The 27,289-nt window shown below is 40.8% G+C and overlaps 1 protein-coding gene across 4 annotated transcripts in view; it reads left to right on the plus strand.

The window, feature by feature from the left end:
* PAM (peptidylglycine alpha-amidating monooxygenase) overlaps positions 1-27,289 on the plus strand; it is a 553,254-nt gene that overhangs the window by 435,506 nt on the left and 90,459 nt on the right. For 3 of the 4 annotated variants that reach the window (XM_030193423.1, XM_030193421.1, XM_030193422.1), the window contains exon 15: positions 11,539-11,850. The exons of the other annotated variant lie outside the window; for it this stretch is intronic. In XM_030193423.1, coding sequence (XP_030049283.1) covers positions 11,539-11,850 — 312 coding nt within the window. The remainder of the gene's footprint in view (positions 1-11,538; positions 11,851-27,289) is intronic. 4 annotated transcript variants of the gene reach the window in all.

Here is a 27,289-nt window from a genome sequence, read left to right on the forward strand (position 1 = left end):
ATCTAACTTGCCAGTGCTTGTGTTGTTTCTTATTTTCTTAATTTGGGTCCTTTTTCCTTTCTTTGAAGGCTGTTCTTTTGGCTATAATAGCCTCTTTCTTGTACCTTTTAACCATGCAGGCTGTCATTTGCTCTTCTTTCCACCTTTGTAAATGTGTGGAATACATCTGTTCTGGGCTTCCAAGATGGTATTTTTAAACAGCCATGCCTAATTTAAAGTCCTAACCTTTGCAGCTGATACCCAGGGATCCCTGTTCAGTTCCCTCACGCTGCAGCTCCTTGTGACCCAGGGCAAGGCACTTAACCCTCCATTACTCCAGGTACAAAAATGTATATTGTGGATTTACTCAGGACAGAGAAAGTACCTGTACATAATATGGAAACTGCTTCAATTGTACCATTGTCAGCCGCTCCTCCTGGCCGCGTAGTTGTCTCTTTCACTTATCCGTGCTGTCCACTTCCGACTCCACACTCGTCCGGGCAGTTCGCTCTCACTGCCACACAGTTCTGCTAGCAAGGCGGTGCAACACAGTTCCGCTTGCCAGTCTTTTAAACAAAGTTCAGCTAGTTAGACTTTAAACCCAGTTCTGCTAGCCAGGCTTCAAACACAGTTCGGCTAGCCCAGCCTTCCCACAAAGTTCAGCTAGTCAGGCTTTAAACACAGTTCTGCTAGCCAGGCTTCCAACACAGCTCAGCTAGCCAGACTTCCCACAAAGTTCAGCTAGTCAGGCTTTAACCACAGTTCTGCTAGCCAGGCTTCTCAACAACGCCCTCTTTAGCAAGGCCTCACAACCGTTCAGCCTAGCTAGGCTTTTTTCCCCAGCACAGCTTAGCCAGGCTTTTAAAGATCCACCACCCTCACTTGTCAACACTTTACCTCTTGACAACCACCCGCCGGATCTCTCCTGACTATTACTCTTTCCTGATACTTTTGGGCTCCTCCAGAAGTCACTCTTCTCCAGCAACTTCCTCTCCCACCTCCATTTCCTCTTCCACACCTCCTCCTCCTATCTGCTCCAACTCCTCCCATTCCATCCCCCCATTCTCCACCCCCTCCCTCAGGTGTTCCACCCTCTCCTCAGCTGATTCCATCTCCCAATCAGCCCCCTCTCCTTTCCTCTCATGTGGCTCAGGTACTCGTTTGTCCTCCTCTCTCCTATTCTTCCGAAATCTGTGTTCTCTACGCTCCTGCCTCCGCCCCTCCTGCAATGCATTCTGGGATCTGTAGTTTTTCCACTCTGGCTTTTCTCTCTTCCCCCCTTCATTCTGGGCTCTGTGGCTTCTCTGATTCTCACACCATAGAAAGGCAGTATATAAAATGCATCACCCTTACCCTTGCTCTTCATTTTTTAGATCACTTCTCACGTTGTTCACTTCTTCCAGAATGTCCACTCTTGCAAATCTTCATGTTATCCATAAAACGCAAACCTCTAAGCCTTCAGTGATGTCCCTCACAAATATGTTGAATAGAATCGGCCCCAGTACTAATTTCAGAGGCACTCCACTACTCACATTTCTTTCCTCCAAGTGAAGTTCATTAACCATCACTCTCTGTCACCAGTCAGTCAACCAATTTTTAATACACTTAACCACTTTGGGTCCTAACCTCATCCTTCATAGATCCTCATAAGCAACGTGTAAATAAACTGAGTGCCCTTGGTACTTCTGTGCATGAAAAAAAAGAGCGTGAGATCATATCTGATTTTCTTACGTGACTAAACAGATAGAAAAGGCTATGCAAAAACCAGAAGGATGCATGGGTGCTTACGGAGATGAGTGACCAGCAGAAAAAAGGAGGTAATGTTCTGTATACTTGGGTGCAGGAGGAGACGAATGGCCAACAGGAAAAAGGAAGTGAAAATTCCTTTGTGTAAGTCTCTGATGAGGCCCCATTTGGAGTACTGTGTTCAGTTTGATCTAGAGGACAGCTACTAAAATGGTCAATGGTCTCCATCATAAAGCATGTGGGGGAAGACTTATAGATCTTAATATGTGTACGCTGGAAGGCAGGAGATAGGAGATAAAGACATTTAAATATCATAAGAACATAAGCGGTGCCATACTGGGACATACCAAAAGTCCATCAAGCCCAGTATCCTGTTTCCAGCAGTGTCCAATCCAGGTGACAAGTACCTGACAGCATCCCAAAACAGTACGATACATTTTATGCTGCTTATCCTAGACATACACAACTCTTGAAAGGCAAAGCAATTTACTTCAACAGTAATAGATTGTTTGTTGGGGGCGTCTCATACCGTCACATAGACACCCTGTGTCAGGCTTATTTCAAGCTTGTACAGTTGTGACTCTGTATAATCATAGACTGCCTCCAGCCTCCAGTAGTGCACACTATTTGCTTATGGTGAATCATCTATTCCTATATTTGAATACCAGTGTGCTCACATCAGTTCATTTAAAAAAAATTTTTTTCGTGCACTACTGCTGAAATTTTAAGACATAGAAAAGTTATGCCGCTGTGGCACTGTTGCGGTAAACTTTGATTATAATGCAAAAAATCGACTTATCTTAATGTTACTGGAAGCTGCAAGCCATATTTTGATAATCTTGAGCCTTTCGTGCTTCCCGGGTTCCACTTGTCAAACTTTGATTAAGTTGCCAGCAAAGATATCGGAGAATTAATCAAAGTTTGACAAGTGGAACCCTACAAGATCTATAAGGTAGAGCGTTGCCATTTTTTCTTATTTTATGAATATATCCTAGAAATAAGCAGTGGATTTTCTGTGGACTTTTCTTTTTATGGTCTTTTCTTTTAGGAAGATACCCAAATCATTTTTAAACTCCGCTAAGCTAACTGCTTGACTCTCCATGGCATAAATGCATTGGAGGTGAGTCTCTTTCAATTGAAAGAAAACTCTGGAATGAGAGGACATGAGATGACGTTTAAAAGGCTTTAGAGTCAGGAGTAATCTAAGAAAATATTTTGGTATGGAAAGGATGGTGGATGCGTGTAACTTCCTCTTGAGGAGGCTGTTACACATAGCTTAGTGGTTAGTGCAGTGGACTTTGATCCTGGGGAACTTCGACTCCCATTGCAGCTCCTTGTGACTCTGGGCAAGTCACTTAACCCTCCATTGCCCCTGGTACAAAATAAGTACCTGAATATATGTAAACCGCTTTGAATGTAGTTGCAAAAACCTCAGAAAGGCAGTATATCAAATCCCATTTCCCTTTCCCCTTTCTCTTTCCCTTGATGGAAGAGGGACAGATAAAGACTGTACCTGAATTCAAGAAAGCACGAGTCAAGCACATGGGATCTCTTAGGGAGAGGAAAAGATAGTAGATGATATGGATGAGCAGACTTGATAGGCCATATAGCTTTTATCTGCCATCATGTTTCTATGTATAAATTGCTGGTGATTGCTCATTTGGAGTATTCTGTACAGTTTTGGAGATTGAACTTTCAGAAAGATAGAAACAGGATGGAGTCAATCCAGGTAGGCAGCTAATAAAATAGTCAGTGGTCTTTGCCTTTACAATATGGGGACAGAGTTAAAGATCTCAATATGTGTACTTTAGATGAAAGGTGGATATGATAGAGACAGTTGAATACCTCTGTGACATAAATGCACAGGAGGCGGGCCACTTTCAGTTGAAAGGAAGCTCTGAAATGAGGGAGCTTAGGATGAGTGTGAAAGATGGATAGATTAAGCAAACATTTCTTTATGAAAAGGATGATAGATATATGGAATAGCCTCCCAGTGGATGTGGTAGAGACAAGGACTTTTTCTGAATTCAAGAAAGCATGGGACCAACACAGAGGATCCCTAAGGAAGAGCAAGGGATTGTAGAGCTTAGTAGTTTATATGGATGGGGCAGACTTGATAGGCCATATGGCCTTCATCTGCTGTTATTTTCTGTTTCTGATTCCTTGCTTGGGACGACGGTAGAATAATATGTAATGGGGTATGCTATTTAAGCCGGTTATTAGAAAACTCATTCTATAGTTTTTCTCAGTGGGTTGTCCCCTGCAAACTGACAAGTTTGTTGTTTTCATGGATGAGGCCTGTAGGTCCACACAGGTCTCAGCAGGTACATCACAGCCAGCCTGTGGAGTGTTTAGTGTGTGGTGGAACGGAAAGCATTGTCTTCTATCAGAGTAGCAGTGAGAGGTGGTGGTGATTGAGTTAGATGACTGCTGACAAAATGGTTTGCCTATTATGAAAAACTTGTAGCCAAAGAATATGAGCCATTCAAAAAAAAAAATGTATATATATATTGATGCTTATATAATCTTCAAATGCTACAGCAGTGTCCTTCCAAATAAAATTCTTACAAGTTTCCCTTTAAGATTTTTTTAAACATAATTTCACCTTTTCAGCATTTCTGCTGTGTCCTTTCAGTGGTTTTTTGGATAAAAGATAGTAGTGATCATTTTGTTTAGTTAGTGGAACATCAGTGCTAACTTACTCTTTCAGAGAAAGTGTTGGGAAACCTGTGACTACAAAGTTCATACAGTGTTTTCCTTCTACAAATTGTGTTTTTGGTCATAACTGGGGAATATAGGTGCTTGTGTTGACCTTTCAACAGAAAGATTGATTATACAGTGCTGCAGAGACTACGGCAAAGATGATTTTGAACAAATGGCATGAAACATACTGGGCTGTTTCTTTACCTGCTCAAGGGAGCTTGATGTTTTAATATACAGTGTATATAGGTAGATACTTTAACAACGTAAAGTTTGCTTTCACATTTCACTGTATCCTGGTGCACCAGTGGTAAACAGCAAATTCATATTTACACCAAGATCTAATTTTTAGTTAAATGGAACTTTGACTTTGCTATAAAGTTTCTTTATTGATGATTTTGGAGATGTTTGATTTTGCTGCATATTATTTAAAATCGTGTATCTTCTGTCTTTGAAGTTTTATTTCCACTAAGATTGGGATAAATTGATGCTGTTTCTCATGATGGTTTTTATGGCAGTGGGGTCTCACTTAGGCCAGGTGAGTCTAATGTACTGTTAATGTTTCATACACAGACCTTAGGTGAAGATTTCAATAGCAAATCAAAATGTTGGTAAGTGTAACATAAATTTAAAAAAAAATGTTTTTCACAACTATATAAGTGCATCCAGTCACTCCTCTTTTGGCTCTTATGAACTTATGGTGGTGATTTTTCATTTCTACTGGAACTGACAGCACATATCAGTATTACTGTTTGCCTTATTGATTTTTGTTTATGGATTTTCATTTGAATAGTGTTTTTGGCATACACTGCTTTTTCTTTCATTAAGAGAAGCAGTCATGAGAGAAGAGTGTAATTGTTACAGTTAACCCTGCAAAGTTTAGTACTTATTACCACATTTGACCTACAGGGTGTTTACCTTAGCCTAGACAAAAGCTTTCGGGCTGCTGATTACTCTTATCATCTGAACAGAGGAGAGTAGAAGTTGATATCATTGGAGCTCTATAAAAGATGGCACTCAGGCAGTACGAGGAGGCTGACCACACAGTGAGTTTAGGTCAGTTGTAGGGTCATGGGTTTGATATACTGCCTTTCTATGGGTACAGCCAAAATGGTTTACATATATTATATGCAGGTACTTTCTCTGTCCCTAGTGTGCTCATAATATAATTTTTTTGTACCTGGGGCAATGGAGGTTTGGGTAATGTGCCCAGGGTCACAAGGAACTGCAGTGGGAATTGAGCCCGGTTCCCCAAGTTCTCAGTCCACTGCACTAATCATTAGGCTACGCTCCACTCCTAGGAGCTCCACAGAAATGATTAGTAGTAGATCTTCCCTAGATTATTCAGTTTGGGTGATTTTACCTTAAATGGATATGGACAGGGTAGAGGAAGTCTATAGACAAAGTACTAAAATGGTTAGGGTCTATATCAAAAGTCCTATAAAATGAAACTTATATGTACCCTAGAGGAGAGACAGGATGGGGAAAGAGGTGTGATAGAGATATTCAAATATCTCAGAGGCATCGATGCACAGGAAGCAAATATTTAGAGAAAATAATGTTCTAGAACAAGAGTTAGACTCAGGAATAACATCGGGAAATATTTTTTCATGAAAAGAGTGAGGGATGCATGGAATGGCCCACAAAATTCAAGAAAACATGGTGCAAAAACAAAGGATTTCTAGTTTTGAAGACAAATAGAAAGCTAATTCTCAGCTGAAGTCTGTGGAACTGCATCACGAATGGACTTGGCTAGACTAGATGGACCTTGAGGTCTTTATCCGCTATTGTATCCTAAATTTTTTGTTATCTCAGTGGTTCCCAAACTGTGCGCCGTGGCACGCTGGTGCACCGCAGCAAATCCTGCCCTCCATCCCACCGCCACTTGAACCACTACTGCGCCCCCCAATTCAGCATCTGCCTCCTCTCTGCCCTGGCTTCATCCACACATCCCCATCCCTACTGGTGCCACTGCTGCTTCTCTAAATGGTTAGCAGCAGCAGCAAAACAAGCTGCAGCTACCCATGGCCAGACTCTTCATACAAGCGGCTGATGATTCTGTCCCCCTCAAACATCACTTCCTGTTCCGGGGCACAGCCATCTAGAGAAGCAGTGGCGGCAGCGACAGGGATAGGTGTGTATGAGGGGAACTGGGACAGAGAGAAGGCAGACGCTGGAATTGAGAGAGAAACAGAGAGGATGCTTAGGCTGGATAGAAGGGGGAGCACGAGGGAGTGCAGAGGCTGGTTGAAAATGGAGTGAGAGGGAGGGCAGAAGTTGGATGAATGTGGCAAGAGGGAAGGATGGAAGGGAGAGAGAAGGAGGGCAGAAAGTAGATGGAAGGCGAGAGAGAAGGAGGGCAGACACTGGATGGAAGGAGAGAGAGAAGGAAGGCAGATGCTGGATGGAAGGGGAGAGAGAAGGAGGGCAGACACTGGATGAAAGGGGGAGAGAAAAATGGCATGCATGGGAATGAAGGAAGCAGTTTGTGGCTGAAGCATGTTACTGATTTTCTTGCTGCGCAAGCAGAATGGATCTTGGGCCTTGGGCAATGGACCTCTTCAGCTGGTGGGGCCTGGGCACCCCCATTAGCAAAGGTAGGACTCAATGCTGATGGGGGTGGGGCAAAGGAGGGGAGGGGGAGAGACGAGAGGAAATGTGTAGCCTAGGTGTGCCATGACCCGAGAAAGTTTGGGAATCGTGGTGTTATCTAAAGTTCCTTTTTCTCTATAGTTCTCTCAAGTAGTATATTTTTGACTGGAAGTAAGCAAACCATAATTAAGAGGCATCAACCACTTGCATTTAAAACCCTGGGAAAGTTCAGTGCATCATTTTCATACTAAAAGCAGTATATTACTTATGGTACCATACTGTTTTAATTTTATCCAAGCACTGAAACAAAAAAAAAATTCAGAATTAATATTTGTTACTGGTTTGTAAACTCTCTTAGAAAAAAATGTACTTTGTGTCCTCGTAAGTTTTGCCAAAGGAAGCACAGTACACTGCAGTATTAACTCATTTAAAAATGTTTTTGTTAGGTCATTTCTTTGGAATTTGGTTAAAGCTGCTTCCCTCTAATTTTTCATAACTCCAGGGAGTAGTAACATTAGGAACAGCACTGCATGGAATGGAATCTCATTGTGCAGTTTGTGATATTTTAATTAATATAAATTGAATTGTGCCCAGTCAGTATGAGGTCATTTGTGACCCGCTCCTATGTAGGGCTAATCAGGGGTTTTACAATATTTGCTGCTTAAAAAATACTTTGTTTTAATGTAATACTTACATTCAGTGTACTCCTGATAAAATAATCTGCTAAAAGTAGGTTACAAAAAACGAATAAAAAATAATATATAGTAACATAGTAGATGATGGCAGATAAAGACCTGTACGGTCCATCCAGTCTACCCAACAAGATAAACTCATTACATAAGGTATGATGTGATACTTCATATGTACAAAAAAAGAGGAGGGGAATCCTCATGTACACCAAAAGCAATGAACAAAAAAAGTGAGGATTGTTCAATACTTCATATGTATACCTGGTCTTGATTTGTCCTTGCCATTTTCAGGGCATAGACCGTAGAATTCTGCCCGGCACAGTCCTTGTTCTAAAACTTCAGAGGTTGTCATTGAAGCTCCTGAAAAGCTCAACTTCAACCCATCCAAAGCTATTCAGCTACAATCAGGGCTTAGCCAAGTGACAACAAATGAAAAGGAAGGAAACTGGAGAAGACTAACTTTAGGTCAGAAGGATTGAAAATTAAATTATTTTACTAGTTGGGTACACGGAAGGACTGGAAGTTTATGCCAGAAGGAAAAAAGAATCAGAATAATCTTTGCCTAGCTCATATTTTCCATTGCTTTCTCTTTGGCAGCATTAGAAAGTGCTTGTGAGCCTGCTGCTCATCACTCCTTTGTGTAGCCATTTGTTGCACCAGACACAGGAAGTGCACAGAGTGAAAAGCAGGCACTGCCATTCATTTGCTTTGCTGTATTTGCTGCCCGCAGTGGGCGTTTTTGTACAGCTTGTGGTGATTTGAAAGTATCCCAAGTCAATTCTTATGTAAATAATTGAAGCTGCTCTCTAGTTACTGATTCAAAGCAATTTGACCAGTTTTAGTTGTGTTTGTTGCAGGGCTTTGGTTTTTTGAAGGCATACTTGGTGGTAGTGAGTACCCACACCTCTTTCATTGTCTGCAAAAATTGACCCATGGACCCCAAGTTTTAATGAAAGAACTCAGACTCTACACACCAATTCTGCCTTGTCATAGATTCTGTGACTGCTTGCAGGGGGCCTGGCTATTGTGGGATGAGTCCTTCAGTGATCACCCCACCCATGAAGGGTGGCCTAGCATTTGAGTACCGGCACCTTTTTTGCTTGAAAAAATGCACTGGTTTGTTGTATTACTGTGGGTTTGTCTTAGTTCATTCTAGACCTTTGGGCAGACTGTCTTTGATACAGTTCAAAACAGTCTGGTGCCCACGGTCTTGGTTATTGCTTGATTTTGATTGTGCTTGAGACTAGCACTTTATTGTTGTTAGGTCAGGAAAGCTTTGTCAGTGTTCTTATTTTAGATACACCTTGGGTGTAACAGAAAATGTTTTGACCTGGGGGCAAACAAAATTGTTCTCTTCCATGTTACAACTATTTTGGGGGGGTTTTCGTTCTTAAATTTTTGTTTATGAAAGAGTCCTCTTTTATTTATTTCCTCATTCCAGCAGATATTTTTAAAATGAACAGATGTGCTTTTTTTCATGTTTTTAAAGTCGTTGAGGTCTTTGTGGGAAGGAGTAAGGGAATATTTTGGCACATATACACACAGCTGAATGTCTGGCATGGTTACAGATGGAGCTAGGGAAATCCTGTTTGAGTTTTGTTTGCTTTGCTCATTTTGCTAAAATTGGCCCTAATAATTTTGATAATTAGTGCCTGACAGGAGAGAATTTCACCTGCAGGATTTCAGTTGCAAAGGCAGGGATAGAGAGACTGTTTATAGATGTGGCAGAACCTATTAGGTTCATTCTAGAAAGGCTTGGTTACGTCTCAGTGCTTTGTACTTACTGTCCATTTTCCATGGCCTAGCATACCCAAGCACATCTAGTTATTGTTTCCCACTGCTTAGCATTAATATTGTGGAGGGTTGTAAGAGTAGCACAGTGACACAACATAAAGGAGAATAATGGGATTTTATTTAATGCAGGAGATAATTAGACATTTAATGCAGGAAATAATCAGCGGTTAGTGTTTCTGGGTTTAATAAAGGTTTGGACAAATTCCTGGAGGAAAAGCCCATAGTCTGCTATTGAGACAGACATGGGGAAGCAACTGCTTGCCCCAGGATTGGTAACATGGAACGTTGCTGCTAATTGGGTTTCTGCCAGGTACTTGTGACCTGGCTTGGCCACTGTTTGGAAAATAGGATACTGGGCTAGATGGACCATTGGTCTGACCCAGTATGGCTACTCTTATGTTCTTATGTTGCTAATTTATAGATCACAGTGAAGGTCAGAGAATAGTTGATTCCCATTATATGATAGGTTGACTTATTCCAATATTTGTTATGACCTAGTGGAAGAGTGGCCTAGTGGTTAGAGTGGTGGACTTTGGTCCTGGGGAACTGGGTTCGATTCCCACTGTAGGCACAGGCAGCTCCTTGTGACTCTGGGCAAGTCACTTAACCCTCCATTGCCCCAGGTACAAATAAGTATCTAAGCTGCATTGAGCCTGCCATGAGTGGGAAAGCGCGGGGTACAAATAAAAACAAAAACACTTCTGAACAGGTAATAAGCCTATGCAAATTAAAAAAAGAAAAAAGTGCCTGTGTTCATAACTACTGGAATGGGTTAAACTACTCTGCAGTGGATTGCTTAACACTTCAGGGGTCAGTTGCCTTATTTCAGGAGACATCAAATTTCTGTGTTGCATCAAATAGAAGACAGATGAAAATGACTTTATTTTCACACTCACATGCCCACTGGTTTATTGCCTTGCTCGGGTTTCCTGACACTAGTGTAGAATCTGGGTTAAGAAATTAAAATATATTCATTGAGCCCAATAAAAAAAGTATCAGCTTATATATTCTGTTTTGGTTTGTTTGTATTTTAATTTATTAACCTTAAGAAGATGTATTAGTGTGATCTGTTCTCCAAGCCTATTCTGTCTCTACTTTGTATTAAAGCATTCTCTTCAAGATCTCTGTGTTGTGAAATTCAGTTGTACAAATCATTATGAAAAGGAGTAAATATTTATTGGGCAACTGGATATCTAATCAAAGAAATTTGCATACTGAAGTCTGTACCATTTCCATATATCGTTCCTGCCTTTCACACTATTCAATAACTCGTGTGTACTTAATTCAGGGAAAGTCAATCAACTTATATATTTTTTCTGTATACCATCTGTTTCCATGTTTTTGGATCAATATTTTTTCAATATACCACACAACAGATTAAAAAGATACTATGCTGGCGAGTGGCAACATGATACAGTAATGTCACCTGTTTGTTTGAAGATCACATAAAACTTACCATTCCTACAACTTATTCAAGAGGAAGGGTTAGATTTTCATTTCAAACCTGTTATTGAGTTGGATTTCGGCACCACGTTCTGTTGAAGACCCAGCCAAGAGATGATGATACATCTGCTCTCCTCTTCCTTGTCACAAGAATCTAGCTGATGACATTTGTGGATGCTGTTTCCTGAAATTTATGCCTCCACATATGGCTCCCTTGTCATATGACCCCCATACCCTTCACCTTTACTTTGAGGCTGTTAGAATTTGGCCATGATGGATCAAATGCCTATTGAAAATATCTTTATTGAAACTGCTTATCCATTGGAGGGGGGGGGGGGGGTTGATGCAAAGGGACCATTGCATAAGAAAATTGACTGAATGTTTTTCCTAGATGTCCGGTATGAAATTGGTTCTCATTCAACAGAATGAAATTTCAATGATGGCATCAATAAATTGATTTTCAGCCTCTAACGAGATAAAAACATGGATTTTAAAGCTGAAAGATGATCAGGAGTGTATCATTGCATTGACATTATTACCATCTTGTTTGTAATCCTTTTATCCTTTCCCTCTTATCTTTTTCTCTTTTGTACAGGTGATTTTTATTCACTGATTTCCAAGCTGCTAGGCGAAAGGGAAGATGTTGTACATGTGCATAAATATAATCCCACAGAAAAGGCAGAGTCAGATCTTGTAGCTGAGATCGCTAATGTAGTCCAAAAGAAGGATCCTGGTTGGTTGGATGCCAGAGATCGTGCTGGCAGGGCTGATCCTGTTCTTGTCAGAGACAGGATCCACAAGTTCCACAGGCTAGAGTCCACCTTGAGGCCAGCTGAGGACATGCTGTCCTTGACACAGCGAGCTGAGCCTGGTGCAGGGGGCAGCTGGGAGAAGGAGCACACAGGAGGTGGGTTAGGCATTCTTTCTTAGCCATGAAATGCTAATACAGGCTCTGATCCACATTAGCAGAATCTGAAGGGAATTCCAAGAAAGCCTGAAGCAATTTTCAGCCCATGCAAAAAATTCATGAATTGCAGAAGTTTGTTGAAACACCCTGCTGTCAATGCACATTGTGTATATTAAAAAGTTTGTGCTTTTTGGATTTTGACACGCCGGACCTCTATTTGGGAAAAACTACCAGTATCAAAACAGATTCTCAGTGCCTGTTATTGGAAACCAATGGCAGACAAATTAGGATCCAATTCTGTGATGATTATCTAAATCCTGTAAAGTCATCATTTGATCAGTGCTTCTTCTCTGTAATACAAATCTGAGAGAAGTGATATTAAATGCCACCCTTACTAGTGAATGAAGGACCCTGGATGCAATTGTTCTCCAATCTTGCATCTGACAAAACTCATCAGAAAGCAACCAAGCTATTAATTTTCAGTAAATGGCATGGAAATCTTGCAGTATATATTCCCATGACAGTAGCTTTCTTTTGCTTTTTAATTCAGGATACAGGTTTGATTGTATGTTTCTATGCACCCAGAAGGGAATCTTGCATTTCTTCGTTCTTATGAATTGATATATTGCAGTAAAACGTGTATGTACTTTGTGTTATTGTAATACAAATTACTCTCCAAACTGGAAAAATTCCCCCTTCTGCTGTATAGTCAAATACTCTATAGTTAAGATTAATTTTTATTTCAAATGGTTCCTATAAATTAGGAGGCCATGATTAATTCCCTTCAGGTTTCTATAACAGCAAAACATAATGGTATTGTGTTTGTTTTGTGTTGTGGACTTTTGATATTGACTTTGTGTGAGCTTGCTTGCTAATGTGGACAGCCAGATAATGAATCACTTGAAGTTGATTCTCTTACAAAGCCACTGATCTGTATGAACTGTATCCATCTGTGCATGGGCTGTAGCACAGACAGTGCTTGTAGCACCTTGCATTCAACCTAGCACTTCCAGATATACCTTTGCCTGTGACTATAAAATTATCACCTGCCATTTTTTTTCTCATTTGCAAAATTAACACACAGAGGCTTCTTGCTTACCTAAAGGAACTACTATGGGCAATCCGAGGAATTCTGTGCAGTAGAAACAGTCTGTCTGGATCTTTATATTAATTAATATGAATGAAAAGCAATATGGGGAAATTAGAAAAGAAAAGTTTACATATTCAAGACACAGAAGGAAGATCACTGTTCATATCATCCCCTCCCCACCACATCATTTTTGTTCACCAATGAAGATTTAAGTGTTTGAAGCCAAGCATTTCTCAAAGTGCTGGAGAAAAGCTCAGTTCTCATAATTAAGCAGGGGAACATATTGAATCCAAGCAGCAGATAAATCATATCCCACAAGGGATCACAAAACAATCATAGTTTTAGAAAAGTCAGATTGCCACGAAACATGCATTTCAGAGTTAAAACCTTGAATGAATTAAGTATGACAAAATAGTTAAGAACATCTGCCACCTCTTTCCTCCCATTGAATTTCTAGCTGAGGGGCCAATGCACAAAGCTTCACTCTACCGCAAAATTATTGCAGCAAAACTACTGTGGCATGCTATAATTAATGAACATGCAAATTACTGCTGTATTAAAGTTGGGGCAGTAATTCACAGCTCATTGTAAAACGTCACCCTTCCTGCCAGTGCCTGAGCTGTGATTGACTCAGACACTGACAGGAAGGGTGATATTAGGGGGAAAAAAACTCTCCAGAGGTCTGCGTCAGCCCCAGGCAGGATGCCCTCCCCCAGCTCATCTAATGCTCCAAGTAAAAAAAAAAATCTTTTATATGGCAGATAGGCCCCACCCAGTGCATCTGCAGGATGCTCTGCTTGAGTCAGGGTGCCACCATTTTTCAAGATGGCAAAGCCAGAGGCAGGAATATATGTGCATCACTCCTACTTATACTTAGTATTCGAAGGCAAGTCTTGTATATTTCAATGAAAGAATGGTGAAGAAAAAAAGACTTCAGTGCTATTGGAGGCACCTCAGTTTGATATTGCGTTCTCAGAAAATCAGAAAATTTCAGAGACAAACACGATTATAAAGATAGTTATGGCTATCCGTGGATGAGAAAGGAACCAATGGAGAATGGTAATAAAAAAACAAACCAGATTCCAATTTTTTTTCTCGGATAGTTCTAGCAGTGGTGAGGATGCAAATGACCCACTGGGGATTCCATAAGAGACCAGAGTGCAAGACACGTAGGAAAAACATGGAAACCACGCAGCAAATCAAATCGATGCATGAATCAATGACCACAAACACGATCGCAACGCTGCAACCAGCAGTGGTGAATATTTCTAAAAAAATACGGTGGATGAAATAAGCTTACTGTTGAAAGGTCTTTCTTTTATCCCTACAGGATTTCATGATTCTTTTTAGTTTAGAACGGACATTGAAAAATTCGTTTGCAAATTGAATCTTAAACTGTTTTTTGATTCGGAGAGACAAGAAGATTTTTTGGATAGATCCATAGTGAGCGAACCATCTAAATGGACTCCTACAGGTCCTTTGGATGCAGTTTTGTCAACTTTCAAAAGGTGCATACTGCAAGATTTATAACAGGTAGAATCTCAATTACCTAAAGATAAACTTAATTTAAGTAATCAGGAACGTTTTGCTTTACATGATTTAAAACAGGACTTTACGGTTGTTATTAGACATGCAGAGAAAGAGGGTGCTGTCGTTATCCAGAACACTGAGGATTACATGTCTGAAATTAGACGTCGGTTGTCCGACCATGATACCTACTTGGAAGTGGAGCAGGATCCCTCGGAAGAAATACAAGGACTTATAGCGGGGATCACAAATAGAGGCAGAATAGCTGGATTTCTTACCAGCAAGGAATATGCATTCTTAAACTGTCGATTCTTTAAGGTTCCAGTATTATATACTCTGCCGAAGATTCATAAAAATATTCAAGCCCCGCCAGGACGTCCAATTGTCTCAGCTCAGGATTCGTTACTGGAATGACCAGCTAAATATATCGATAAGATCTTACAGCCCTGCCTTTCTTCAATGCGTTCCTATGTACAGGACAGTTCCCATTTTTTACGTCTGTTGGAATCCTTAAATATGGAGATTGATCCTACAGTTCTTTTGGTTATACTGGAAGTACGTCCTCTCTATACCTGTATTTTTCAGGATGAGGTTTTGCAAATATTAGAAAACATATTAGATGATGGACAACGTCCGCGTTTAGTCCCCACGGATTTTCTTTTGGCTCGTATTCAGGTAACTTTAACATGGAATTACTTTATGTGTGATCATAAATATTACATCCAGAAAGCTGGTGTGTCCATGGGTGCCGCCTGCTCTCCTACTATTGCCAATTTATTCATGGAGTCCTTTGAAACTAAATGGATTTATACATCGAGATGGTTCAAATTGGCAATATGTTGGTGGGGATACGTTGATGATATTTTTATGTTGTGGAGGGGCACACCACAACAATTGGCACAATTTGTGGGTTACTTGAACAGCTGCCTTGACACGATTAAGTTTGATGTAAATCATAGTTATTCGGGCACTTCATTTCTGGATGTGTGGATTACTGCTAACCAGGGTAAATTAGAAACTTCAGTGTTTGTCAAACCCACAGATAGAAATACTACATTGCAATTCAACAGCATGCATCCCTGTTATTGCAGATCTAATACACCTTTTGCGCAATTCTTAAGGTATCACAAAATTTGCTCTTCTGTCTCCAGTTATCAGCATCACGCTAGGAATTTACAAGAGAAACTGATGGACAGGGGATATCCGAAACATTTGATGAACAAGGCTAAAAAGAGAGCCTTGTATAATCATAGAGAGTGGTTATTACATCCACGGATTGATCAGGGAATTAAAGAAGAAGTTTTGACATTTGTGACAAAATATAATACACATACAAACACAATGATAAAGGTCATTAAAAAACATATTTCAGTTTTGAATGTTTACCCTTGTTTCCAGAACTTAAGAATCCTGTTTGCGTTTCAACGGAACAACAACTTAAATGACATGTTATGTACGGCAGAAATCTGGAATTGTGAAGCTCTTCCTATTGATAGATGGGGACACCACAAGGCTTGTGGTCATTGTTCAGTGTGCTCTGTTATGTGGGATTCTAGTGATTTTGTGAATGTTCATACAGGCAAAACATATCCCCTCACAGCTAGTACAACCTGCATGTCTGAAAATGTGATATATCTTTTGTGTTGCCCGTGTAATTTATATTACATGGGACAAACATCTCGTCCTTTAAAGTCCCATCTCATAGAGCATAGGCACTGCATACAGGCACAGAAGACTTATGAACCATGGTGTCTCATTTTTTGGAGAAACAACATGCCTTTTCTGATTTACATTGCATTGTTTTGGAACAAATCAGAGTTACAGAACGAAGAGGGAACATACGACATTTACTCAGACAAAAGGAGGAAAGATAGATATTTGTATTGGAAACATTGATACCAAAATGTTTGAATGCTTCCATCGAATGGAAAGCCTTTCTGTAATCATTTACATAATTGGCACACAATGACGTCTAAAAGTAGAACGTTGCACGCAAGGTATAAATCCTTGGCGTCTGCAAGAAGCAAATCGCCATTTTGTAAAGTGCCACTAGAGACTAATTGGGTGGAGAATATATATGATCTTGGATGTTTATTGGTTGAAGAAGTTTCATCCCCTGAAGCAGCCTGATAAAGGCAAGGGCTTCCCTGTTGGGATATCTGTGGATTATTACTACAATTAAAAGGCATATGGTAAGGAATACTTCTCCATCCAAGATAAGTAAAGATTTTTTCAAGATACTTGCTATAAAATTGAATCTCGTCCTTTTGGTATTCTTGAAAGGTGGTCTTGTTTTTGTTTCATGAATATTTATTTGAGAATGGAGGGGTTTTTTGTAGACTTATAATTAAAAGGAGTCCTCTTTATTTATGAAGGTGTTTCTTTCAAACTGAGGTGCCTCCGATAGTACTGAAGTCTTTTTTTTTTCCTTCACTATTCTTTCATTGAAATATACAAGACTTGCCTTCGAATACTAAGTTAAATATATGTAGAACTAACTTTGCAGTGTTGGTTTTGAGTTCTACAGATTCCATTATTTTGAGCATCACTCCTACCTTCCATAAAGGTATGGCGGGTGAGCGTGGGGGAGGGGTCGAGGAATGGAGGAGTGGGAGAGTGCCATTAAACACCAGGGATTTAATTTTTTTTTTTTTTACTCTGGGGGGGAGGGAAGGGAGATGGTGAGGATAAGCCACTAGATTATCTGGGGAAATATTTGAAGTTAGTGTGTGTATGTGAGAGTCGGAGAGAGGGGCCATTAGACTACCAGGGAAATATTTACTTTGATCTTTGTGTGTATGGGGGAGGGTGTTGGGTCATTGGAAAAGGAGAGGGGGCACTAGACCATCAGGTGAAGTCTCTTCAGTTCAGGGAAGGAGGAAAGGAGCCTGATGCCAGGCATCTAGGACAGTGCGGTCTTGTTGAGGAGAGAGTCCTCTCAGCCAACCCTTCTATGCTGCCCTGAACCCTGGCAAAAAATTCCCTATGCTAGCTGTGCATTCAAAACTTTATTTGTTTTACATGCTTAGGTTAGCGTATCACCGCATTTGCCTTCATTTTAATGCTTTTGGGTCATTGTTTCCACGCAAATTAATATCCATGCTGAAACCCTTCCTGTATTGCAAACCTGTGGCAAAAGTGTGCTAATTCCATGTTAACTGACTGGGAAGTTTTCTGCATCAGCACATCAGATTCCAGTTAAGAATCATAACTGTACTTATCCATGTTGATGTTTAGTGAGCTTAGCAGGTTACCTATTGAACCTACAATCTGCACCAGGCAAATCTTGATAACACTTTGAAAATAGACAATCAGGTACAAAGTGGAGAGGTGCTGATATTGGGACCAGTATTATAGCTTTTTTGTGATATGGAAAATAAGATTTGTAGGTGACACTGGGTTCCCCACTGGGTGCACAGAGAGGCATAGTCAAACCTGTGTCATCTGGAATGACCCAAGTAAAAGGAAATAAGCCCTAGCTAATGAGGTCACTTCCTCTTTGAATGCCTGTGCATAACATGTCAGAGCAGAAGTAACTCAGTTTAAAATTATAATGGTAAAGGGAGTTCTCCAGTACTTGGAATGAAACAAACACATGGAATAACAACTCCCTACTGGTTAAATCAGCTTCTCTCTGCAGCTGTGCAGAAAAAAGGAGGAAGGGCTTATGAACCAGCAAATTATAAGCTTTCCTGAGTATAAGGCACTGTGACAAAATCATAGGAGCCAGCTCTATAGGTACTATGGGTACATACAAATAGCCATACTGTGTAAGACCAGTGGTCCAACTAGCCTAGTATCCTTCCAACAGTGGCCAATCCAGGCTACAAGTATCTGCACAAACCCAGACAGTAGCAAGATTCCATGCTACTGATCTCAGGGCAAGCAGTGGCTTCCCCCATGTCTATCTCAATAGATTGTATTCTCTTGTTACTATGTAAGCCGCATTGAGCGTGTGATAAGCGGGAAAGCGCGGGATACAAATGTAATAAATAAATATTTACTGCTTTATACAGACCCATATATGAAACCTTAGCAATTTCCATCACTGTGTTAACTGTAAAAAAAAATTGCTCAATTTGTGCAAGTTTGAGGTAGCATAGATCTGACTTGTGCAGTGAAACCTTGAGCAACATCTTGGACTTTGCAACAGATTCGCAATCATTCAACCCTATTTGCTTAATCTTTAAATTAGGCTCAATGTAAGATAGTAACTTAGCAACATAGTAAATGATGGCAGATAAACAGTCTTCCCAGCAAGATAAACTCATAGAATAAGGTATGATGAGATATAACATACACATACTTGATTTTGATTTGTGCTTGCTGTTTTCACAGACTGTAGAAGTCTGCCCAACACTAGCCTTGTTCTCAATTACTGAAGCTGTCATTGAAGCTCACTCCAACCCATCTAAATCTCTCCAGCCACAATCTGTGGGCAGACAGACTGTAGAAGTGTGCCTGGCACTGGTGTTGTTCTCCAGCTACTGAAACTGAATCTGGCCAGCCATGATCAGGACACAGACTAAAAAGTCTACCCAGCAGCTACTGAAACTGAATCTGGCTAGCCATGATCAGGACACAGACTAAAGAAGTCTACCCAGCACTGGCATTGCTTTTCAATTACTGGTGTTGCCTTGTAATCACCGCTATTCTTAATTACTGAATGAAAAGGTTAATTTTTTTTTTCACTCAATTACCTCTTGTAATATAGATCTGTGGCTAGCCAATAGAGCAGCATTATACTGGGAAGGAAGGGAAAACTATGCCTACGAATGAATTTCTAGTGTTTTCCACTGTGACCAATTGAAAGTGACTTCATTCTTATCAGATCAAGGTCATTTTCAGGACTGTAGGTGCCAGAGCTATGTTTTGCTTTCCCCTCATTTCTCATATCAGATTTGAACCCAGCTGGAAAATTTCATGGATGTTGCCCTGTCCACTGGAACTTGAGATGATAGATGGATTGATTCACTGCTTTAGCACCTTTTGTCCTGGCTGAATGTACTCTTTAGTTGCTATGGAGGAAGGGAATTTTGTTTCAGGACTTGAGCACTTTTTACTCCCAGCTAAATTGGAACCAGTCTCTGGTGAGGACATGGTGTACTGGGTCATCTTGGACATGTGCCCAAGATGTCAACACTTTTCTTTCCCTCACCATGTTCAGCAATAGTTCTCTGTTCTACCTTTATCTTTGTATTTTTAATTAGTGTCACTGTTGTCCAGTGGTTAAGGTGTATTTCCTGTTCTATGAGCTGTGTAGCTGTCTAGTTTGACACTGGCCTATCATAGATCTTCACCTCATTATTAGAAGAGATTGCTGAACTAATACATTGAGCATGAACTAGCATATGGTGCTGGTAAAACTTCAGCTTTCTGGAAGTTAAAAAAGGAGATTAAACTGTTTTTGACTGAAATGGAATTGTCAAGTTTCAGAAACTGCCAAGTCAAAAAACATTTTAACATAAACTTTGGCCAGTTCTAAAGAAGCTGTAAAGATCTTTCCTTTTGCTGTCTCTTTGCTTTGTATTCTGAATATTATTGCGTGTTCGTGGAACATTTTTCTCCATGCTATCAGTATGACTAGCATAGGAGTTGACATGTTTGTTCTTCTTGCAGTTCAGCATGTCGGCAGTATCTTTAGAGCTGCCTCCATGGTTACTCTAGAGCAGTGTTTCCCAAGTCAAGTCCTGGAGTAACCACCCCTTGCCAGTTAGGTTTTCAGGATATCCACAATGAATATGCATGAACTTGATTTGCATACACTGCCTCCATTATATGCAAATCTCTTTCATGCATATTCATTGTGGATATTCTGAAAACCTGACTGGCAAGGAGTACTCCAGGACTGGACTTGGGAAGCACTGATCCACAGGATGTTGCTCTGAAAACACAACAGACTTATTTCCTTACTGGGGGGGGGGGGGGGGGGGGTCATCAATTTTATATTTATTAGGATTTATTTACCACCTTTTTGAAGGAATTCACTCAAGGCTGTGTACAGTAAGAATAGATCAAACATGAGCAATAGACAATTGCAGCAATAAAAATATTCAAAAACAAATACAAAGTATTTCATGGTATACTACTTACAATGTCAACACAATACATAATAGAACATTATAATTGATAGTGAAGGGTAAAGCAAAGATGTAGAATATAGATAGGTAAGAAAGTAGGAAGAAATAGAAAGTAAGGTGATTAATTTATAGAAAGTTGCACGTGAGGTCAGAGAGATGGTTCAATATTATCTCTGCTAGGAGTGGAAAAACGTCCTGCTGCAGTATATGCAGCCCGAGTCACTCCTTGTGTGTGTGAGACTAACAGGTTAGTTACTTCTTCCATTAAAGGCCTGGTTGAAGAGCTAAGCTGTCACCTGCTTCCTGAAGTAGAGATAGTCTTGTGTTAAGCGCAGCTTTTCAGACAGTGCATTCTAGAGTGTGGAGGCTACTCCAGAGAAGGCTCGCTTGCGGGTATCACGTCGGGTAATGTCTTTTGGAGAGGGTGTGGTTAGTGAAAGTCCTTGGGAGGACCTTAGTGTCCTTGGTGGTGTGTGGAGGATCATCCTATTCTTCAGATACTCAGGGCCATTTCCTTTGAGGGCCTTGAAGATCAGACATTTTAAATTTAGCCCTGCATTGTACTGGTAGCCAATGAAGTTTTTGCAAAAATGGTGTGATATGGTCACGTCGCTTGCAACCTTCTATGAGTCTTGCTGCTGCATTCTGAATCAGCTGGAGCTGGTGCAGGCCCTTTGTAGTCAGACCATTGTATAGTGCATTGCAGTAATCCAGTCTTGATGTTATCATGGCATGTACAACTGGGATAAGATTTACCTTCTTGATGTAAGGAGAGAGGCAGCTTAGCTGTCGCAAATAGTAAAAGCAGTTCTTGAAGGTTGCTTGGATTTGGGGAATCAGAGTAAGTGTTGAATCTAAGTGTATTCCAAGGTTCCTGACATGTGATTTGAGGGGGAGTTCATACTTCCCAAAAGGGATTTTGATGCTACTACTACTACTACTATTTAGCATTTCTATAGCGCTACAAGTCATACGCAGCACTGCACAAACATAGAAGAAAGACAGTCCCTGCTCAAAGAGCTTACAATCTAATAGACAAAAAAAAAAATAAAGTAAGCAAATCAATTAATGTGAACGGGAAGGAAGAGAGGAGGGTAGGTGGAGGCAAGTGGTTATGAGTCAAAAGCAATGTTAAAGAGGTGGGCTTTCAGTCTAGATTTAAAGGTGGCCAAGGATGGGGCAAGACGTAGGGGCTCAGGAAGTTTATTCCAGGCGTAGGGTGCAGCGAGACAGAAGGCGCGAAGTCTGGAGTTGGCAGTAGTGGAGAAGGGAACAGATAAGAAGGATTTATCCATGGAGCGGAGTGCACGGGAAGGGGTGTAGGGAAGGACGAGTGTGGAGAGATACTGGGGAGCAGCAAAGTGAATACATTTATAGGTTAGTAGAAGAAGTTTGAACAGGATGCGAAAATGGATAGGGAGCCAGTGAAGGGTCTTGAGGAGAGGGGTAGTATGAATAAAGCGACCCTGGCGGAAGATGAGACGGGCAGCAGAGTTTTGAACCGACTGGAGAGGGGAGAGGTGACTAAGTGGGAGGCCAGCAAGAAGCAGATTGCAGTAGTCTAAACGAGAAGTGACAAGGGTGTGGATGAGGGTTTTGGTAGAGTGCTCGGAAAGAAAGGGGCGGATTTTACGGATGTTGTAAAGAAAGAAACGACAGGTCTTGGCAATCTGCTGGATATGAGCAGAGAAGGAGAGAGAAGAGTCAAAGATGACCCCAAGGTTTCAAGCTGAGGAGACAGGGAGAATGAGAGAGCCATCAACAGAAACAGAAAACGGGGGGAGCGGGGAGGTGGGTTTGGGGGGGAAAATGAGAAGCTCGGTTTTGGTCATATTTAATTTCAGGTGGCGTTGAGACATCCAGACAGCAATGTCAGACAAGCACGCTGAAACTTTGGTTTGGATGCAAGGTGAGATATCAGGGGTAGAAAGGTAGATTTGGGAGTCATCAGCATAGAGATGGTAGGAAAAGCCATGGGATGAGATTAATGAACCAAGGGAAGAAGTGTAGATAGAAAAGAGGAGGGGACCAAGAACAGAACCCTGAGGTACGCTGACAGGCAGAGGGATGGAAGTAGAAGAGGATCCACCAGAGTGAACACTAAAGGTGCGGAGGGAGAGGTAGGAGGAGAACCAGGAAAGGACAGAGCCCTGGAATCCAAGGTATGCCAGGTATGTATCCACTTGTGTTAGGGACCCAGAGAAGCTTGGTTTTACTTGGCCTCAGGCAAAGTTTGTTGTGTTTAGACCATTCTTGAATTGATGTTAGACAGGTAATCAGTTTATTCAAGGCTGTAGGTAAGTCAGGTTCAATGGGTATGAGTAGCTGCACATCATCCGTATGGATGTAGAACTGAGTGTCCATTTACCGAATCAGCTCAGCTAGTGGCTGGAGGTAGATATTGAACAGAATAGGTGACAGTATCAATCCTTGTGGTATCCCGCAGGTCAGTGTCCATGGTGGTGATGAGTTGCTGCCAAACATTATGGATTGTTGCCTGTCTGATAGATAGGATCTGAACCAAGCAAGTACTATTCCATTGATACCTGTTTCAGTGTCAAAAGCTGCTGAGAAGTCAAGCAGTACTAACATCAAGGCGAATCCCTTGTCTCGGTTTCTGTGAAGATCATCTAGTAGGGATACGAGCACCGTTTCTATACCATGAGCAGGTCTGAATCCAGACTGACATGGATCTAGCCAGTTTCTCTTTTCTAACCAGTCATTAAGTTGAACACAGACTGTTTGTTCTATGAGTTTCCCAAGAAATGGGATGTTGGATACTGGCCTGTAACTTTCAAGTTTGTCCTGGTCAAGGTTGTTTTTCTTCAGCAGAGGGCGGACCACTGCCCATTTAATGATGTTGGTAGCTGCCCATTAGAAAGAGAGGTGTTCACAATTTTTGTGGCACCTTCTGTGAGGCCCATACTTGCCTGCTGCACTATCTTTGATGGGCAAGGATCGAGGGAGCAGGTAGTTGGTCGAAGGTCTCTTAGGATTTTGTCAAGGCTCTCCTCTATCATTGTGTTAAAAGTGTCCCATCTGTCTCTGTCAGGCGGGGGCGAGTTTGTGCACCCCTGGTTGACTGGTTGGGGACTGGGTAGAATTGCCTGTGAATCCTGGCGGAGACTTTTAATTTTGTTGGCAAAATATGCAGCAAAATCATTGCAGTTCAGTTTAGACTGGGCAGGCTGGTTCTGTTGTGGGGTCTGCAGTAGGTTCTTTACTATACTGAATAACTGCTTGGTTGAATTGGCAGCCTGTGCAATGCGTTTAGAGAAATACTGTTTTTTGGTTGCTGTTAAGGCTTGGCAGTACTTTGCCATGTGCTTCCTACAGTTTAGTGTCTTCATCCAGGCGAGATTTGCGCCATCTCCTTTCCAGTTTTCATCCTTCGTGTTTAAGGATCCGAAGTTCTGGAGAAAACTAAGGTGAACGTTTGTGAGTGGGGCATAAGACCTTTTTTAGTGGTGCTGTTTTCTCTAAGGTCTTGGCTGTGTGTATTCCAGATGTCAAATTGTGCTGACACTATTATTGTCTTTTCATCCACATGAGGATAGTCCAAGGCCTCTAGTAAATTCTCAGCGGTCAGCTTTTTTTTTACTCTGATCCCCTTCCAAACTCTGGGAGGTGGCATTTGTTTTAGGTGGTCACTTAGGGAGAGTTTAATTAGAAAATGGTCTGACCATGATAGGGTGTTATTTCAATACTGTTATCCCAGAATTCTGGGATATCCACCCCTTTGTAGAATATCAGTCTAGTATGCGACCCTTTTCGTGGGCTGGAGAATTGATCACCTGTGTAAATCCTAGTGCTGTCATCGTGTCCAAGAAGGCAGCTGTGATGGTACTGGGGTTTTGATGTGTAGATTGAAGTCTCCCATGATCACCAGCCTAGGGTAATTCAGGGTTACTTGAGTAATCAGGTCTAGGAGTTCTTGCACAGATAATGTGTTGTTACGAGGTGCTCTGTATACTATGAGCAGCCAGTTTGGTTTCTCCTCTTCAAGTTGCATTAAAGGAGATTCAGATTAATGTAGCTGGGGGGTGGATATTCTGCACAGTTTGTTTGTATACAGAATCAAGACTGCTACCCCTCCAAACCGTCTTCCTGGTCTTGGTTGATGTTGGATGTTGAAACCTGTTGGGCATAGTTCAGCCAGTGGTAAACCCCCACTTTCATCTAGCCAGGTTTCACTTATTCGTAGGATGTCAAGATGATGTTCATTTATGGCATCATGGATCACCAAGGATTTCTTTGCAGCTGATCTGGCATTCACCAGGCCTATAGTTCCCAAGGGTGTTCTAGGGGTAGCTTTGGTGTGGCAATGAGGTGATCTTTTAAGTACTGTTCTGTAGGTGTTTGACCTCTTGCACTTTTGCCTTCTCTTTGGTTTATGGGGGTTATGGTTTCCTCTCCCACATACCACTGGGATACTTGCATGATGTTTGAGCCCAATGCACATTTTTTGTGTCAGAAACTAGTTAGGCAAAATTTTACTGGATGGCACTGCAGTCCACTCTGTGGAGTTCTCAGTCTTATCAAGCAAGAGATCCACCCTTTAACATTGTGGTACAGTGCCTGGTCAGTCAGATTCATATGTGAAACAGAAATAGTAAGAGGAAGAACATGGTCAGCACAGGGCATAGCATAATCCCAATATGTGATGATTTTTATTGGTTCTAAACATTGTTTGTGCTCTATTTTGCTTGATACCACTGATATAGTTAGAAGTGTAGCTAACAGTAGCTCTGCTGAATTGATTTATTTCTCAGATTATAAACGTTTCTGTTGCGTATTTCATTTTTTGGTCTTATTTCTATATTCCTTTCCTTTAGCTGTGTGTTTTATGCCATTTTCATTTTATAATTTTTGTGAATAATAGATTTGTGTTATTTATTATACCCACACTTCTTGTGTAAAAACAAAAAAAGTGTTCCCTGAGTCCACATCTTAGTTGTTTATACCAGGTTCTTGATTTATTTGAAGATAATGTGAATTTGCATGGGGTTCTGGTCAAGACTGGTACAAAATACCTCAATTGACTTAGGTTCATAATGATAGACCTAATTTGATAGGAATTCTGGTCAGGAATATTATTTAACATATACACAGGGCTTTTTTTGAGGGGGTACTGAGTACCGGCACCTTTTCCATTGTGTGCTGAAATTGGCCCATGGTCCCCAAGTTTTAATGAAAGAGCTCAGGGCTCTACACACCAATTCTGTCTTGTCATAGATTCTGTGACTGGTTGCAGGGGTCTTGGCTATTGTGAGGTGAGTCCCTCAGTGATCACCTCATCCCTGAAGGGTGGCCTGACATTTGAGTACCGGCACCTTTTTTGCTAGAAGAAACACACTGCATATACATAAACACTTTTCAAGCAAAACTAAGGATTTCACTGATATTTAAGTACCAGTTGAACTAGTTAAAATAAAGATTGGAAAGGTGCAATGTTCTTAAGCTTTGTGCATGTGTATGCACACAGATTGTGTGAACCTTGCACACATGACAAAATATAGCATGCACAACAAAAGATAATACTGTGAAAATTTGTAGTAAGGTGTATTGTAAAGCATCGCAGAGAAACTGAGCTACTTAATGTTTCCTCATTGTTTAAAACAAGTGATATGTAAAAATATCTTAATGTAGAATTGCTTTCATTATAATAATTGCTTAAATAACACTTCTGAAATCCCAATATTAGTTACATTATACTTGCTGAGGTACAGTTGGCTCATCGCACACAAATTCAAACTCAATTTATAAAAGGTTACACAGATTCTCTGTTTATTGGTTTACTATATTATGTATTATTTCTTTTCCTCCTCATTTTTAGCCTGTGAACCGCCTAGACACATTGTAGTTTGGCTGTATAGAAAATTACTTAATAAACTTGAAGCTTGAAACAAAAAAAATATTTTGTGCGCTCAGAAATTAGAGGGAACATTGGAAAGGTGTATGCCATGGAGTATATATGTGGGGGCTAGATTCTGCATATTTATTTATTTGCTGCATTTGTATACCACATTTTCCCACCTATTTGCAGGCTCAATGTGGCTTACATTATGCAGCAATGACAATCGTCATTTACGGAATGAGATGAACGGAATATTATTACAATTAAAGTATATAAGGTATCAAGAAAATTAGAGAAAGAAAGGAATACTTAGTGTCTATCAGATATACAAAATGTGAGATAAGGTGTAGCGAAAAATGATAACAGTTTGACTAAAGTAACCAAATTACAGAGTTCATTGTTGGTAAGTTCTAATACAGATGTGATGATGAGTCTCTTATGAAGGGTTCTTATTATAAGTCTCATTGAAAAGGTTAGTTTTCAGTGACTTCCGGTAGACTATTAGATCGTGTATTGTTTTTAATGCATTCGGTAGTCCATTCCATCGTTGTGCGCAGATGTAAGAGAAGCTAGATGCATATAATGATTTGTATTTAAGTCCCTTACGGTTGGGATAGTGGAAGTTTAAGAAGGTGCGTGAAGAACATTTTGTGTTTCTTGCTGGCAGGTCTGTAAGGTCAGACATATATATCGGCGCTTCTCTGTGGATGATCTTATGAACTAGGGTGCAAACCTTGAATGTAATTCAGTCTGTTAGTGGGAGCCAGTGTAATTTTTCTCTAAGGGGTCTGGCGTTTTCATATTTCGCTTTTCCAAATATGAGTCTGGCTGCAGTGTTTTGGGCTGTCTGGAGTCTCTTAGTAATTTGGGCCTTACATCCGGCAT

The sequence above is a fragment of the Microcaecilia unicolor genome, chromosome 2 (genome assembly GCF_901765095.1).
Source record: "Microcaecilia unicolor chromosome 2, aMicUni1.1, whole genome shotgun sequence".
Classification (NCBI taxonomy): domain Eukaryota; kingdom Metazoa; phylum Chordata; class Amphibia; order Gymnophiona; family Siphonopidae; genus Microcaecilia; species Microcaecilia unicolor.